This window comes from Stenella coeruleoalba (genome assembly GCF_951394435.1).
Source record: "Stenella coeruleoalba genome assembly, chromosome: 7".
NCBI classification, from domain to species: Eukaryota; Metazoa; Chordata; class Mammalia; order Artiodactyla; family Delphinidae; genus Stenella; species Stenella coeruleoalba.
In genome coordinates this window covers 119,857,839-119,874,523 of record NC_137153.1, presented here as the reverse complement: position 1 = coordinate 119,874,523, position 16,685 = coordinate 119,857,839, and the positions used below count along the sequence as shown (strand labels likewise).

Here is a 16,685-nt window from a genome sequence, read left to right as displayed (position 1 = left end):
TGGGCGTTTGGGGGTACTGCTGCCCTGTGGGTTCTCGACCAGCTTGACGTTTTTTTTCTTTTTGTTTTTCCTGCTGGTCTAATGAATATCGATGTGAGCACAGTCAGACTGAGAGCTATAATTGGGTGTAGTTGTAGATGAGAGACACTGGGGGCGTGTGTGCATCCTAACAGACCTTTATCCCCAGCGCCTGGCACACTGCCCAGAGCAAAGACCTCACGGTTTTGGGGTGGACAGTGCCTGGGTCTGGTCCTGATGAAAGGCAGCTGGGGTCTGCTTCCGAGGGGGCGTTTGGCTGTCAGGTGCTGGGGGCTTTGGGGTGATGCTCAGGGTGATGTGAGGAAATGCCCGCAGACAAAGCAGGTGGCTGCATGACCTCTGAGGGCAGCCGGGTCAGACTGGGTACCAAACAGGATTCTCCGCCATGTTGCTTCCCTGTGGCCAGTGGCTTTGGGGGCGGAGTAGGTGGGCCTTGCTCCGTGGCTGGCCTGTGACCTGCTTGGCCTTCCCATACTTCCCATGCCGCTCCTGCCTCTACCACTGTTGAAATTCCAGACAAGCAGGTGAGGGGCCTGTCCTCTCCCCACCCCTGAACCCACACCAGTCAGGTTCTGCCCCAGGGGCTGCAGTCTCTAACCCAGCTCACTCCAAAGGTCTGGGAGTGGATGGAGGGGTGACAGCCGTGTCCCCCCACAGAGCCATCCTCAGATGGACCCAGGGGTGCGACTGAGTCCAGACGTCAGTGAGAGAGGACAGCCTGCCGTAGCAGACGTCTTCTCTCTTAGACGTAGGGAAGGTCGCCGTCCACAGGGGCCACAGATACTGACTGACATCTCCCGTCAGCCTCAGTGTTGCTCCAAGTGTCTGTCCGTCTGTCTGTCCAGCACAGATATTCACGGAGTGTCCACAGTGCTGGGCACTGGTCTAGCACTGAGGGTCTAAATGCTCACGAACCAGAGGGACACTCCTCCCCGCTTGGTCCCTGCCTCTGGACTGAACCTGGGTCAGGGCCAGAGGCAGCGACCCTGCCGGTGCTTTGAGTGCTGAGACCTGAGAGTTGGAAGAGCCACGGCACCTGCCGGTGGAATCCCGGTGCTTTTAGAGCTGGTCTCCCTTAACTTCAAGTTAGGGTCCAGGAGAAAGGGGCTGGGGTTAGGGAGGCAGAGGAATCACCTGCTCTAGAGCCCGCTGTCCCTGGAATTGGAGGGGAAACCTGCGGCCCATTGACCTTACCAGGGCTCTTCCCAGGGAGAGGAGCTGATGCCAGGAGCTGAGCACTGCTCGCCCGCTGGGCCCTGCCTAACCAGCTTGTCCAGGAACTGTCCCTGCTCACAGCTCAGCGTCCTCGCAATGCCCGGATCTCCTGCTTGTCTGCTGATTAGCTGTGAAAGAACATTGGATGCAGAGTCAGGATCCTGCAGTGCCACTTGCTGGCAGCATGACCTCGAAATTCCCGTGTAGGAGAGGAAAGAACTTTACCGTCTTAGGTTTTGTCAGTGGGACCTGCAAATTAAGCTGATCAAAGACATTAACAGGAGAAAAGGCAAATGAGTTTATTCATATTTTTAATTTTACATGAGGCTTCATGAAAAAGAAGAAGAAACCCAGAGAAGTGGTTAGACTTGGGAACTTATATACCATTTTAACAGAAAGCAATAAACTACAGAGAAGTGATTGCAAAATACATGGGGGAAACTAATGGAAGATAAGGCTTGTTTCAGTAAGGTCTGTTTATGCAGACTCGTCTGAGTGGCCCTTTCCTGCGGGGGGGTGCCTCCCTCCCTGCAGAATCGGGATGCACTCGATAGCCTCGGGGCCAGGGAGCAGCAGGGTCAATGACTCTGTATCATGTCCACACAGCCCGTTAATGACGCTGCCATGGGCGCAGCTTCTCCAGCCCCTTCTCCCGGTTGTTGAGACCTCAACCCCTCCCTCCCACCTCTTTAGGTTTCAAGGGTTGGGCATCCTTTCGGGATTTTGCTTGAGGGTCTTTTCTGTCCTTTAAAAGGCTTGTAAGAACCCCCGTTATTACACCCACGGAAAGCGTGATTCCCAGGTGCCTGCATTAATCCCCAGGGCCCGCGGGGACGATGCCCAGCTGTGTCACCGCCTCCCCCCGCGGCTGGCTGGATGTACACTCAGGGCCAGGGGGATGGTCACAGGCTGGGTCCCTGCAACTTAGCTGAGAGGCAGAGTCCACCGAGGCCCATAGGAAGCTTTTAGCTTCGCAAAGGCTGTGGTGAGTGACCGCTGATGCCCGCAAGGCGAGGTTGTCCGACCATCTCCTGCCTTCTGGGGGCAGGACAGGCGGCTCCGCCTTCCAGTGCCCCTCTGTGCCCAGGACATCTTTTGTGGGGCCATCCAACCTGGGACACCTGGTTACTCACCTGTTGCACACAGCCAGGTATCTCTGTGATGTCCTGGCCGCAAGCCACAGTAACATGGGCCTTCCCTGGGTGTGTTGGGGCCACGTCCTCTCTGTGGCCTGGTCGTCCCCCCTCCGGTGCTGTCAATGAGGCATCACTAGGATTGAGCCAGGGCTGCCTGAGTCGTCTTGTTAACCTCTTGAACCCCCTAGAAGCCAGAAAGACCCTTTTTCATATTAGGGAGCACGTTGGGTGGGGGTACCTTTTGAGCTGGGACAAGGCTGAAGGTATCGATAGGAACACCTCAGTGCCTCCCTCCAGGCCTGTCGGGCTTCCCGGGCTCAGAAGACCTCAGTGAGCTCCGCTGGGACTTCCCGGCCCCCTCCTGCTGCAGGGCCAGCTGAGGCTCCTGGTGGGGTGGGAGCGTGCATGGTGCCCCCTTCCCCCAGGGCTCTGGCCCCGGCCGCAGGTGGAGCCGGGTTTCAGATCTAGAGCAGGCGCTGACCCCCGAGAGCTTCTCTGGCCTCTCCCAAGCTGTAACTGCACAGGAGCCGACCTGAAAAAAAGCAAACCGCTGATACTGAGGACGTGAGGATTGGTGCGTGTTCCTCTCCTTTTCTGGGTCTTTCTAAGAGCAAAAGCAAAAATATCTCAGCATAAAGACTCCCCTGGTCTTTGCAGCTCCTCCCCGACCCTGCTGCTTTTATTATGGGAAGCAGCTCGGCTTTGCAGCTGGTCCTGAGCCCCGGGCTCCTGCGTTCAGCCTGGGGCCTGGGCCTACAGCCACTTCCAGAGGGTCTGAGCTCTGTCCCCTCATCTCCGTGCCAGAGTGACGCCAGGACGGCCTCAGGAAAACCCTCTGTTAACCGTGGAAGGGGAGCCTTGTTTCTTTACCTGGTCTACGTGTGACCAGCCCTGCGGTGCCAGTGCTTTAAAACATTTCCGTTTGACCAACTTAGGCCACTGATCAGAGAACACACAAAGGCCAGGTGACTTTTCTTATTTCGCCTTGAGCCTGGTGGCTGGAGCATGTCCCGCGTCTCACAGGCCGTGGACAGAGTGGGCCCCGTCATTAGCCTGCGTTCAGTGTCCTGAAGGGTGGGAAGGCGGCTGTGATGCAGCCCCATCTTTTGGCTCAGGGGACAAAGTCTTTGAGTTACAGACCTCAGTGCTTGGCAAAGCTCGGCTGACGATTTTTTCAAGCTGCCCTCTGAGCAGCCAGCGCAGGTGTCCTTGGGCTGCCCCCCCAGGTGGGACACCTGGCAGGGACGTTCCTGGCGTTACTCCTGTGGTCGTGGAAGGCCCAGCACCTCCCGCGGGCCTTCCCGCACCCCCCACGGCAGGCTCCAGCCTTTGTGTCTCTCATTCCTCTGGATCCTGTCCTCAGTCCACAGCGAAGCCCCCTCCTCTGGGCTTGGGGTCTGCACATCCCTTTCCCGGGGTCCTGCGTTTCCTGACTCCGCCCCGTCACCTCGTCCCAGCCCAGTTCCGCCCTGTGTGCTGACCTGTTCTCCTGGCCCTTCTGTCCACAGGGTCCCCCTGGACGCCCAGGCCTTCCTGGGGCTGACGGGCTGCCCGGCCCTCCTGGAACCATGCTCATGCTGCCTGTGAGTGTCCTTACTTGAGGGCTGGGGGGTGGCGGCCGTGTGGGTGGGCTCGGGGTCTCAGGTGCGACGGAGGAGTGGGGCCCTGGGCTGTTTCCGAGGGGGGTCGGTCACCGGGCCGAAGACTAGCTCCAACCTGGGCCGACTGTCTCGTAGATACGGACCCCTTGGGGCTGTTCTGCTGACACGGCAGGGTGGACACCAGGGTCAAGGGCTCCCCCTCTGCCGGCGTCCAGGGCTGGCCCCTCCTAAGGGAACGGAGTCCAGCTCTGCGGGAAGCTGTGTGGTGTCTGCTTCCGTCACCACACACCTGCCCTCTCCACTCGGACCCCCGTGCCAGCCGGCCCCTCCTTGAACTTGGCCTGCTCGTGACTTTGCGGGTCCTCACGGGGAGCCCAGGCCGGGAGGGCGAGCATGATGGAGGGCTGGTCTGGGCCCATGTCAGTTTCTCCGTGAGCCCAGGAGACTGGGTGCAGCTCGGGAGACCCTGCGTGGACCTGTCGCCTCCCTGCTGGGCCCCAGTGTGGGGTTTGCACTGGGCCCTGGGCTCTTCCTTTAAATAAATCGGGGCCGTGGGGTCTCAGGTGAGATGCCGCAGGTGCCAGAAGGGGCTTCCCGCTGCAGGGAGGCTCTCCGGGCGGCCCCAGGGCTGAAATTGGCCGGCGGGGCTGGAGCAGCCCTGCGCTGGCAGAGTCGGGTGGCGTGACCGAGACGGGGACTGGGGCTGGAAGCTGCCCATCCGGACTCTCCAAGGCTCTGCTGTTGCCAGGGAGGCCGACGGGCACCGCCTCAGCCCTGGGGTCCAGAGCGGGCACCACGTCGGTGTGCCCTTGGTGACCCCAGTCTTACACCCACAGTTCCGGTTCGGAGGGGGCGGCGATGCGGGCTCCAAAGGACCCATGGTCTCGGCCCAGGAGTCCCAAGCTCAAGCCATCCTCCAGCAGGCCCGGGTGAGTGGGGCCTGGGGCCGGGGGGCTGGGGGGCAGAGCCCGGCCCCACGGGGCTCGGGGCCCAGCTTGGAGGGGAAGCGCCTCTGGCCAGCTTGGGTGTGCGTGTCCGAGTCAGGAGCCTGCGGGGATCGTCATCCCTGTGCATTTGGGGGACCCGGGTGAGCACCAGGGAAGGTGGGGGAGCTTTCTTAGGGTTCCTCGCCCACAGCGAGGGGCCGGGTTCCTGGATGAGGACGGCTGCTGAGCCCCTCTGGCACCTCCTGACCCCGTGCGCCCAGCTTCAGCCGTCCGCTGCCCTCCCCTGGGCTCTGGGGATGGAGAGACCCCCGCCATGTACTCCTGGCAGGGGCTCCCTGTGATGGGCTGGGCCGAGCCCGACGCCCCGGGGAGAGAGCCCGTGGGCCCCAGAGCCCCTGGCTCACCTGGGCGTCCGAGGAGCACTTGCCCCATTACTGCTCTGCTCTTGACAGATGAGCTGATGAGCGAATCGTGTTTCTAGTTGACGAGGCTCCAGGTTGCTGACTGCCTGTGATACGAGCAGATGCCCCCCGGCGGGGTGGGTGACAGTGGAGTGCCCGTAATGGGGCACTGCAACAAGCTGCTAAGTAGTCCCTTGTTTGGTAACATTTACGGAGCTCTGGCGCAGCGGATAGATGCTAACGATCAGAACGTGTGGATAACGCATTACAGGGCGGCGGGTACTGGGTCATTGCTGCGGAACACATTGTCGTGTGATACAATCAGCGGGTAGCAAACCCCATCACCTGCCCCCGGATTTACTGACGGGCCGGCCTGGCTGGCCTTCGAATATGTGTGTGTTTTGACTGAAGTCAAGTGGGCGATGGGCTCCCAAGAAGATTTTATAACACAAAATCTTCCAAAATTGAAATGGCATCACGCAGGGGAAACAGTCTCAGAGTGGCGTGGAGGAAGCCCTCTAAGAAAGCAGGCTGAGCTGTGTGGTGCAGCTGGGAGGCGAGGAGCCCCCTGGGCAGGTGTCTAGGCGGGGCCCTGGGGGGCTGAGGCTCCCTGGCTGCCTCTCCTGGGCATGACTTAGTTCACCCTAGGAGGGCTCCCCGATACCTCCCCGGTCGCTGGAAGTGCCTCTCGTGGAACCCTAACCCAGCCCGGAAGTGGGGCTGCTTCTCACGCTTCCTCTGCGGGGTGCAGGGCTGAGGGCAGGCCCTGCCTGTGCGAGGCCAGCTGGGGAGACGGAGGCAGGCAGCAGAAGGCTCTGAGAAGCCAGGTGGGTGGAGCGCCCATCCCCAAAGCGGGGAGTGGGCACCCACCTGGCTCCCACCCCACCTCTGCCGCTCCGTTTGTGGTTGTTGCCGGGAGCCCAGAGGATCGGAGAAAGTGGGTCTGGGGGTCCATGTGACCTCCGCCCCCAGAGGCTCCTGTCCTTGGCCTCTGATATCGGCCCCCCTTCCCACCTGGCACGTCTCACCTATCAGTACAGGTAAACCAGCCATTTCTCAGCGTGTCCCGTTTTCCCTTTCAGCTGGCGTTGAGGGGGCCGGCTGGCCCGATGGGTCTTACTGGGAGACCCGGCCCCATGGTAAGTAGTCATGGGGGAGCCTGGGGGATGGGGTGCCTTCCCTTCCCGCTGCCCCCCCAGCCCATCAGGCTCCCAGCTTATCCAGGTCAGAGCACACTTTACGTCACTGGGACCTTGGGGCAGGAGGGGCCTGGGCGGCCGGGGCCTGTGGTACCCTGGGGGCTGGGAAGCCCTCACACTTGCACTGGCTACGACTTTACCTCGTGACCCCGGGGGCTCCAAGCCTCTTTCTTTTGAGGCTGCCATCCCTCTTTATAGTCGAGACCACCTCAGTGTGGGGCAGACCCCGATTCTAGCCCCCTGCCCGGCCCCTGCTGCACGAGCCTCGGGCAGCCAGACACACTCGGGGCAGTGAAGGGGCCCCTGGGGGTGTGCATGGCCCTTGAAGCTTGCAAGGAGCCGGAGGATTGAAGCGCACGGTGCTCCCATCCCCATTCCCCGTGTGGGGTGCGCTTGGCCCCTGGCCCCAGGTCTGCGTCGGTGCCCTCCCAGCATCTGGGGGTCTTGCCCTGCAGTGGGCGAGGACGTCCACACACGGCCCTGGGCTACGGGCTGTGACAGACCGTGGTCAGATCCATCCTGGAGAGAAGCGAGCGTGTTCTGAGCTCGTGGCCCTCGTGCGCGCCACTGTCCAGGATTTCCCTCAAACCTGGGAAGAGATGCACACGAGGAAAAGTGACTGCTTGTCCCTCGGGTTCTGTCCAAGGCAGCCGGCCGGGCTCTGTGGGAGTCCTGCCCACGGGCCAGTCCTGTGTCCCTTCTGCTTCCCGACCCTTCCCCAGACACCCCTACAGCCTGTACCTGCCGGGCATCCCCTAACCAGACGTGTCTCCCCAGGGCCCTCCCGGGAGCGGAGGTCTGAAGGGCGAGCCGGGAGACATGGGGCCTCAGGTACGTACCCCCCTCACCTTCCTCTGTCTGAAGGGGCGCCCCCCGGAAGGCGGTGCCCCCGATGCCGCATTTCGTCAAGGAAGTAGCGGGAGTTGCCATCACCTGATGCAAAGCTGGATGTAGGACAGCAGTGGTGTCAGCGGCAGGGGACCGAGCTGGCTGTTTTCGGTCCCCGCCCTCAGGGCAGTGGGTCCCGCACCCTGTCCTGCTGTTGCCCACATGCTGGCAGCTGGGACAGTAGCCACGGGCCAGGTGGACGAGCACGGGGATGAGGCTTTGCTTTTTCCCTCTGAGAAACAGACACGCTACTGACCTTTGTCCTCTGATTCGCGACAGGGTCCCCGGGGTTTGCAGGGCCCACCTGGCCCGTCGGGAAAGCCTGGAAGAAGGGTGAGTAGTTCTCAGTGACAGCGGCTGGGCCATGGATGGGGCGGGAGCCTGCGGTGCGTTTGCCCCGGTCACGCTGCACCTTGCCGGCTAGGCTTGGCCCAGCTGCTCCCCTCCCTTCAGAGGGCGTGTCTGTGTCCAAGGCTGGGTGGGTCCCGTTCCACGGGGGCAGCGAGCTGCCCCGCCCCTGCCCCCAGCCTCTGTCCCGAGCATGTGAACGTAGTTTAACAAACATGTTTAATTAAAGCAATTTCCCAGGCTCTTGGGGAGCAAGTATGGAAAAGACAAAATGATCAGTGGTCCTTTCTTCAGGGGCAGCCTCATTTCTCCAGAAATGGCTTTGGTTTGGGGGAAATGGCCGGCCGGCTGCTCGGGCCCCCGCACCTTACCTGTGCTCCTAGACTCCTGGATTCTCTGTTTGGGTTGTAATTTTAGTGGACGAAACTGCTTTGCTTCCATGAGACCGTGGCTACTGACAGAGAGCGCGCGTTTATAACCTAATATAAATTGATGAACACCATCCAGTTGAGCTCGGGAAATCCTCATTTACCCACGTCAGGCTCTAACTAGTGAATCTTTTCATCAAGTGAACTTTTCTACCGAATGAAAAAATTACACGTTCTTGTGTTGTATTTATACCTAGATGAACCCCTGCAAGGAATGGTGGGTCGCCACTGAGCTGCCAGCTCTTGCTTTAGCTGCAGAGTATACAAGGCAAAAATGCATAATTCCTTAGCGGTTACAGGGCCTCTGTCCTGGGAGTTAATTGTAGTTACAAGGCAGGGGATGGAGTGAGCAGCATTCAGGCACGGCTGTCTCATGCCGGCCCCTCAAGGCTGCAGCTTCACGGATCATGGAGGGGGCCCAGGCACGAGGCAGAGGGGTGCACGGATGATTCTAGAAGGACCGCTGATGCCGGAATTCAGGGGTTCTTGGTAGACAGTGAGGTGGCTTATCTTGGACCTGGTTCTGAAAGGCATTTTATTTCTTTGAGGGTCTTTTGTATCTCTGTAAACACTTATTGTCAAGTTTCAGTGGAAACGGTTTCTCGGTCAGGGAGAGGTGAAAACTGAAAAGGGGAGGATGCCAGCGATGGTCTGTAGGGTGACTCGTGGCAGAGACCACCGGCATCAGGGCTGTGGTTACGCATGTGCTGGAAGAATGAGGCTGGAGAGGAGGGGACGGCGGGAGGGGCTCAAGGCCGCATGGCGGGCTGTCCCTTTAGTTCTTTGTGCAGTGCGGAGCCCGTCAGCATGAGAGAAGCGTCCGGCCGTTTGCCCGCAATGTCCTGCAGTGAAATCCTGTCAGCTCTTCTGACAGATTTCTCTTGATTTCTGAAAGCGTTTGGAAATTTGAGGAGAGGCTCCCGGTCGGCCCCTCTGTTCACGGGGTCGCGTCCGCGTTCCGCCTGGAGCTGCGTTGCTCGGGTGCACGTTCCGAGATGACTTTTCATCCCCGGCGGTTCCTTGTAACCTTTCACCTGGGGTGCGCAGGCCGCCTCCTGGTGGTCCCCCCAGACCCTCGCCGCTTTCGTGCTGCCCTCCCCGTCCTGGTCGTGCCGTGAGGCCTTTCTGCCCGTCAGCGCAGCCCCGGTGGCCCTGGCGAGGCCTCATGGGTCAGGCACGTGTGGCCTGGAGAGGACGTGGTGTTGATCGAGGCCAGGGATGTACGCTCAGCTGCCTGACGTTCCTTATCGGCGAGTGGACGTCTGCCGTGGTCCCCGCCCCCATCTAGGTGGCCTCACGCCTGGCAGGCTCTCCTGGGGGACTGCGGCCTTTATCGGGGACCTGGTAGGTCGGGGCCCTGTCCTCCAGCCCCAGGTGGGCACCGTGGGCCTGCTGCCCCGGCTGGAAGGAATGGCCATGGGAGTGGCCCCCGGGTACGGAGGGTCGAGCTCACCGTCCAGACCCTGCCTGGGGGCGGCTGCACGGCCTTCGAGAGCCAGCCCACCCCTCTGGGCCTCACTTTCCTCCCCCTCCATCGCACTAACCAGGTGCTTTCTCTCGCCCTGTGGCTCTCTGGGCTTTCCCTTGATGTCAGCTGGTGGACAGGACATGTGCCGATGTCAGGGGCGGGCTCTCTCCTGGGTTGTGAAGCGGGTCCCACGGACCCACACGGCCCCTGGGTCGCCCCCCCGTCACACCGTCTCGTGCATACCACGTCCTCACCAACACGGGGGCAAGCACGTCAGCCCCGCTCCAAGATTCAGGATGGCGAGGCTCGGGAAGGCCAGAACCTGCGTACGGCAGCCGGGACTCCGGACGGGGTCCCCTGGGCCAGCCGGCCCCCCGGGGCTGTGGAAGCCTCCGCTTGGTGTCACGGGGAGCCTCCGCCCAGAGGTCTCGGTAAGCCGGCCACTCCCGCGTACTGACAGTTTGCCCCGCTCCGTTCCAGGGCCGAGCGGGCAGCGACGGAGCAAGAGGCATGCCTGGACAGACTGGCCCCAAGGTAGGTGCCGCCCGCCGCCTCCCGGTGTCCGTTCCTGGGTCAGCGTCACCACGGCCTCAGCACGCGCTGTGTGACGGGTATGGTTGTGATGACACGTGATGACTCGGACGTTTGCTCTCATCCGGGGGTAGGACCTCGGGGGTTGGAAGGTTCAGTTTGGGTCAGCTCCTCTGGCACGTTGGCACGAAGACAGGGGCTGGTGGGGAGAATTTCATGGGTCTCTCACAAGTCCACGGGGCAGGACGTCCTCTTGCCGAGATTTGGGGTGTCTGCAGGGAGCGAGTAGACTGCGCGTGGGTGACCGTGGAGCTGAGGCGTGTGCGTGTGCCCCGGGGGCAGCCGCGGGAGCCCAGGGAAGCCCCACCCCTCCCGGCTGCAGGGAGTGAGCAGACTGCGCGTGGGTGACCGTGGAGTTGAGGCGTGTGCGTGTGCCCCGGGGGCAGCTGCGGGAGCCCGGGGAAGCCCCACCCCTCCCGGGTTCGGAGGTTCAGTGTGCCCATCCCTCTGTCCCCGAATCTGGGATGAAACTCCCGCTGTTCCTGGTCGACCCTTCCTTCTCGGCCCTGGAAGCGTTCGTCTAAAGCCCGTACAAGGTGCTGGAGGAAGTGCTGACTTTCTCCAGCGAGGAGCCCGCAGTGGGGACAGCAGCTGTTCTCAGGGGTCCCCAAACCCCCCACGGGGCACTGCACCTGCTCCCCCGGTAACTGGCGTGGATTGGCCCTCGGGTGCTCCTGTGAGCGCCGAGCGAACGAGCGGCCCTGGTTTTCAGGGACGTGCGGTGACGGAGGAGGAGAAGGTTCCTGAATCTGTCCCGGTAGCTTACGGCCTTCTTTCACCAACAAAAGTATTCAAGCCTGAACTAGTCTTCTCCTGACTTCAGTCCCACGTGGCTTGCAACACCCATGAGGCGGGGAGCTGGACTCCAGGAGGCCACCTGGGTGGCAGAAGGAGGGCTGGCCGGGGAGCTGGGGTGCCCGAGGGTGGGCGGAGCTGGGCCATCCGCCAGATGGGTAGGCGCACCTGCTGTGTGCGGGCGGCACTCTGAGCCCCGAGGGTGTCGAGGTAAGAGGCACAGGCAGACAGCAGGTGCGCGCGCGCACACACACACACCCCGACTTCGCAGCCATCACCCCAAACGCTGAGGTCTCAGGACCCTCTGGGCCGCTGTCTGTGGCTCTGGGACAGAGGTCATCTCTCTGTTTGCAGCCTTTGTTGGTGTTTTGGGGAAAAGCATTGGGATGATGGACCCAAGGCTGTGGAATGTGTGATGGGGCGGCGGCCAGGGGCCCCTCCGCGGGGTCCTGGGGCCCCGGGTGCACAGGCGCTGCGTAGACTGTGGCCCGAGGCAGGTGGAGTGGCCGTGTGGCACGGGCTGAGCTGCCCTCTGTCCTCCTCGCAGGGTGACCGCGGCTTCGATGGCCTGGCTGGGCTGCCGGGAGAGAAGGGCCACCGGGTGAGTGTTTCCTCTCTGCGAGCTGCTGGGGGAGGTGCTGTCGGGGGGCTCTTCTGGGCAGCCTTAGGCTTCCTGGGGGGTTGGGCACTCCATTCCAAAGTGGTCGCTGGTGAGCCTCATGAGGCTGGGGCAGTGGACTTGGACGCGGGCATGACATCCCTGGGGATGGAAGGTCAGCCCAAGGAGAGCTGATTTCGCACCCGCAGCTGATGGCGAAAGAGCCAGTGGCCCCCTCGAGTGGGTGAGGCAGGGAATGTGGAGCTCCCGTGGGAAACCCACTCTGTTAAGGGGCCCTCCACACCTTCAGGAAACCCAGGGGCTGCCCTTTTGGGACCCGAGGACCCTTCTCACCGTTAAGGGGCGGCTCCAGGAGGCGGGCTGGTCCCACGTGACCACCCCGTGGATGGGGGTCGGGGTGCAGGCTGCAGCCGGGGGCCCGCCTGTTATCTTGCCCGGTCCCACGTGTCCCCATGAGATGCTCTTTGCAGCCCTTAACCTGTTTTCTTTGATGTAGATGATGCCTCTTTCATGTTTTGGCATGTCCTGGGCACGCAGGCACACGCACGTGTGAACACACACGCACGCACACACACGCACGCACGCTGTTGATTCTGTCATAAGGGTCACCCGTCATGTCTGCCGCCCTGAGAAGTGGCTCGTGTGCCTTAGCCAGAGCTTCTTCGCCCACGTTCTCCGACACTCATGGGGAGACCGGGGGGGAAGGGCCAGTCCGTGGGACTGACAGAGGAGCACGTACTGAGCACCGATGGTGTGCAAGGCCTGAAGCTGCAGGGGTGTCAGGTGGACCAGCGCTGACCTTCACAGTGCAGAGTGCTGGCCCTTTCAGGGGGCGTGCGGGGCTGGGGTGTGCCCCTGCTTCACACGGAGAGGTCAGTAGGGTGCAGCTCAGACCCAGGTGTCCTGGGGTCCCCGCCGGTCCCTGGGTGCCGGTCCAGCCGACCCTCCTCCAGGACACCGGGTCCCGGGTTGAGAGTCCTGCCAGCCAGCTTTGCAGCCCGTCACGCCAGGAGGCCCTGTCTCCAAAGGGGTCCTCTGTGACTCTGGGAAAGTCTTGGGAGGCGGTGGGGATTTTCAGTCTCAGAAGCAGAGAAAGACGACATGGGGGGCTTGAGACAGCCGTGCGTGTCTGCCCGCGGGCCTAACGCTGACCCTGCTTGGCTTCCCAGGGCGACCCTGGTCCTTCCGGCCCTCCGGGACCTCCAGGGGAAGACGGAGAAAGGGTACGTATCCTGCTGTGTGGGGGCCACACCTGCTGCCCGTCTCCTCGGTGAAAACTGCACAAGATGCTGGCAGCAGCGATCGGCACCTGCATCGGGGGGAGGGGAGTTGATGGGAGTGGACAGACGGCCACACGGGACTTCCTTCCTGTAGAAGCAGATCTCAGACCTTGATGTTGGGGGAGCCGATAAGCTCCGTGTCTGAGTGAGGGGCGGACAGAGGCAGCGAGTGGCAGAGCTTGGGATTTGGGGTGAGGAGTGAGGTGCAGAGAGTCCAGAAAATGACCTTCCTTGGCCCTGGAGGTGGGGACAAGGTGAGGGAAGCGTGTGGACAGAGCGAGGGGTGGTGATGCCATCCAAGGTCAGGGCCTGGGCTAGGTCGGGCGCTCAGGTGGGCTCTGCCCCGCGTCCTGGTTCTGTCAGGTGCGTCTTGGTGGGGCTGCAGACCAAGCGATGTCCTTAGACGGAAGCACAGCCCTCCTGTGGCAGAGAAGCCTGCGGCCCCTCTCCCTCCGTGCGCCCCAGTCGCTTAGACAGTTTCTTCGGGCGTTAGGGGTATTTGGGGGACAGGTTTAGAAGCCCCAGTACCTGGGAAAGAGGGGCATGCGTGTCCTGACAGCTCCTGGGCTGTGGCATCATCAGGGCACTGTCTCCTGTTGGGGCCTCAGCCTGCACGGTCCACTGTAAGATGAGAGAGGGGAGAGGGGTCCCCAGATGTCTGTGCTTCTGGAATGAGGAGGTGCATGCAGGTGCACGCGCGTGCACGCGTGTGTGTGTGTGCATGCGTGTGCAGGGCTGTGTGTGTGCATGTGCACTGTGAGTGGGTATGTGTGCGTGCATTTGCAGTGTGTCTGTGTGCATGCGGGCGTGTGTGTGCGTGCACGTGCCTGCACAGGGTGTGTGCGTGTGTGCGCTGAAGGAAGGAGGAGGGGGCAGTGCCTTGATGGAGAGAAGCGGGGTGTGAACAAGCATCTCCTGGTCGTGAACCAGGCAAGCTAAGGCAGCTTTCCTTGTAGAGCCAGAAGGAAAGACTCATCCTGGTTTGCTCCCCGTCTGTGTTTAAGACGTTAGGGCCCCTTGGGGTTGGCCCAGGGCATCTGGTGATTCTCTCAGGATCCTGCCCTACACCAGTTTCTATCATTCATGTCTGTACCTTTCACCTGTCTATCTATCATCTATCTATATCTATTTATCTCTATCATCTATCTATGATCTATCTACCTATTATTTATTCATCAAGCTACCTACCTACTATTTCTCGATCCTCTACCTATTTATCTGTTATCTATACATCATCTCTCTCTATCTTGCTGTCTTTCTACCTATCTGCCATCTATCTCTGCCTAGTTTCTGCCATTCTAGTTTTCATCCGTGTCTTTACCTGTCAGGTAACCATTGATTTTTCCTGCCCAGCTTTCCCCTCACTGGGGCTGTGAGCCCCTAACCCCGCCTTTTACCTGCAGCCTTTGGGGGTGGGGACACTCGGCGCTTTGCCTGCTGGCGCAGGGACTAGTAGCTGGCGTATGCTGAAGCAGCCCCAGGCCAAAGAATCCTGCGCGGATGAAGGAAAAACTGTCTCTCTCGTGTCCAGGTTTTATGGCTTATCCCTAAAATCCTGCCTCTTTTCTCCCCCGTAGGGTGACGATGGAGAAGTCGGGCCCAGAGGGCTGCCCGGGGAGCCTGTAAGTCCACTGACTGGGTGGGCTTCTGTGTCTCCTCCTTGATGCTCTGGCCAGAATCAGGGATCGACTCAGAGCATAGATTCGAGAGGGGCTCAGCCTTGAGACACACAAATCTGGGGATCTCCCGGGAAAGGAACGGGTGAGGTGGGTGGACAGTGTTAAGGAGTCAGCCTGAGCCTTTGCCAGGGAGGAAGCCCCGGCCCCCGAGGGTCGTGGTTGGGACTCCAGGTACAGACGTGGTGGGTATCCTGGGTCCATGATCGTGGGTGTCCAGGACCCATGATGGTGGGTGTCCAGTGTCTATGATGGTGGGTGCCCAGGGTCCACCATGTTGGGTGTCCAGGGCCCATGATGGTGGGTGTCCAGTGTCTATGATGGTGGGTGCCCAGGGTCCACCATGTTGGGTGTCCAGGGTCCAACAGGGCAGGTGTCCAGGGGCAGTCGCTTGACCTGCCACACTTTCTGATGGCTACATTTTCCAAATAAAGAGTCCTCCAGGAGGGCGCCCCTACCCGGGCCTCCAGAAGCTCTTTACCTAAGCTGACTTCTGTTTAAGACCAGAGCGATTTCCTCAGTGACAAAAGGACATTAATTCCTTTTCACTTACTGTTACTTTTCAAACATCTCATTTTTGTTACCCACGTCAACGTGGCCATACACATCCAGGGACGTTAACTGAGGAGAAATATTGCAGGCGCTGCGTGGAGAGCCCGCCCGGGGTCGGCGATTGCACCTCCGCTTGGGACTAAATTACACCCTATGTGTCTGGTTAGCCACAATGGGGGTTCATCAACGCAGCTCCCCCCTTAACACGGGTCTAGGCGATGCCTTCTGGGTTATCAACTTTTGAAAAACATTTACGTGACTAGGTATTAAAAGAAGGAAGGGAACATTTAAGTGGCAATGAACGTGGGAAGCGTTTCTCTTCTAGTGCATCTGAGAAGGTCCTATCAAAATTAAAGCCACTCGAAATCGCGGTGCCTTGAAAGGCTCTAGCTCTCCAGCTGACAGGGAGGGAGGGAGCCGTCCGGATGTGGGTCCTTCCCTGGCAGGTAGTGGCCGCTCTGTGGCCCCTGCCCCTGTGCGTGGGGCGGTTCCCACACACATGCCCCTATGGGACACACACACATGGGACCGGGTACTGAGCCCCTATCAGTTCTAGCCAGCCCTGCCTCTGGTTCCGAGAGCCCGGGTGGAGAGCTGGGGTGCGGTGAGGAGTTGAAGCAGAGGAGAAGGGGGAGTTGAGTTGGCCACACTCCCCAGGAGACCCGCCTCCGCAGCAGAGGCTCTGGGAAGAGGGGTCGCTGAGGGAGGCTGGGGATGGGGCAGGGGGCTGGGATTCCTGGCCGAGTCTGAGCCTTCCTTGCTCTTTCCTCTCGCAGGGGCCTCGTGGTCTGCTGGGGCCGAAGGGGCCCCCAGGCCCTCCTGGACCTCCTGTAAGTCCTTCGCGTGTCTGTCCCATCCCTGCCCTCGAGATCCCGCCCCCAGCTTGTGGTCCACTCGGGCCTGCCGGCAGCTGCCCGCACTGACGGCTGTGCACGCTGCCCAGTGTTCGCGTTGGGTGTCCGTGGGGCCCTGATGCTCACCCGTGGGGGGCAGCCCCGGCAGGTGTGGGCTTGCAGGTGGAGGTGCAGGGTTCGCTCTGTCACCGGGACGCCCATTTCCCGCCCTTGAAAACACTTCCAGTAGCATCTTGGCAGCTCCTGGAGGGAGACAGAAGCCCGTGGTTCTGGCGGGGCTCATCCAGGGGGTGGCTTCCCCAGGGCTGGCCCCCCTGCCCAGCTGTCCGAGAACTCAGGGCTGCCCCACGTGATGCTGGGGCCTGGCAGCCCCGCTAAACCCTCGCCAATCTCGGGGTTTATTCGGGATCAAGCCTTTCCCCTCCCTCAGAGGGTGTGGCGTCCTCTGACATTGCGGGCGGGGACCAAGCTGTGTTGAGTGGACTTTTCCTGGGGAGCCTTGTTAATTTTCAGTCTCTTTTGTTTCAATGTCATTCATCCAGGGTGTGACGGGAATGGATGGCCAACCGGGCCCGAAAGGCAATGTGGTAAGTCTGGGGGTCCCGTGCCCCGGTCTCATGGAGGTGACCCCTGGGCTCACTCCCAACT

General features: G+C 61.1%; 1 protein-coding gene across 5 annotated transcripts in view; it reads left to right on the top strand.

Annotated features, from left to right (window-relative positions):
- COL5A1 (collagen type V alpha 1 chain) overlaps positions 1-16,685 on the top strand; it is a 155,872-nt gene that overhangs the window by 76,934 nt on the left and 62,253 nt on the right. For all 5 annotated transcript variants that reach the window (XR_013828946.1, XM_079925578.1, XM_079925579.1 and 2 more), the window contains exons 12-22: positions 3,899-3,973; positions 4,828-4,920; positions 6,422-6,478; positions 7,316-7,369; positions 7,706-7,759; positions 10,151-10,204; positions 11,604-11,657; positions 12,845-12,898; positions 14,533-14,577; positions 15,960-16,013; positions 16,580-16,624. Coding sequence is in view for 4 of the 5 variants with exons in the window: in XM_079925578.1 (XP_079781704.1) it covers positions 3,899-3,973; positions 4,828-4,920; positions 6,422-6,478; positions 7,316-7,369; positions 7,706-7,759; positions 10,151-10,204; positions 11,604-11,657; positions 12,845-12,898; positions 14,533-14,577; positions 15,960-16,013; positions 16,580-16,624 (639 nt within the window). In the remaining variant the exon portion in view is untranslated. The remainder of the gene's footprint in view (positions 1-3,898; positions 3,974-4,827; positions 4,921-6,421; positions 6,479-7,315; positions 7,370-7,705; positions 7,760-10,150; positions 10,205-11,603; positions 11,658-12,844; positions 12,899-14,532; positions 14,578-15,959; positions 16,014-16,579; positions 16,625-16,685) is intronic.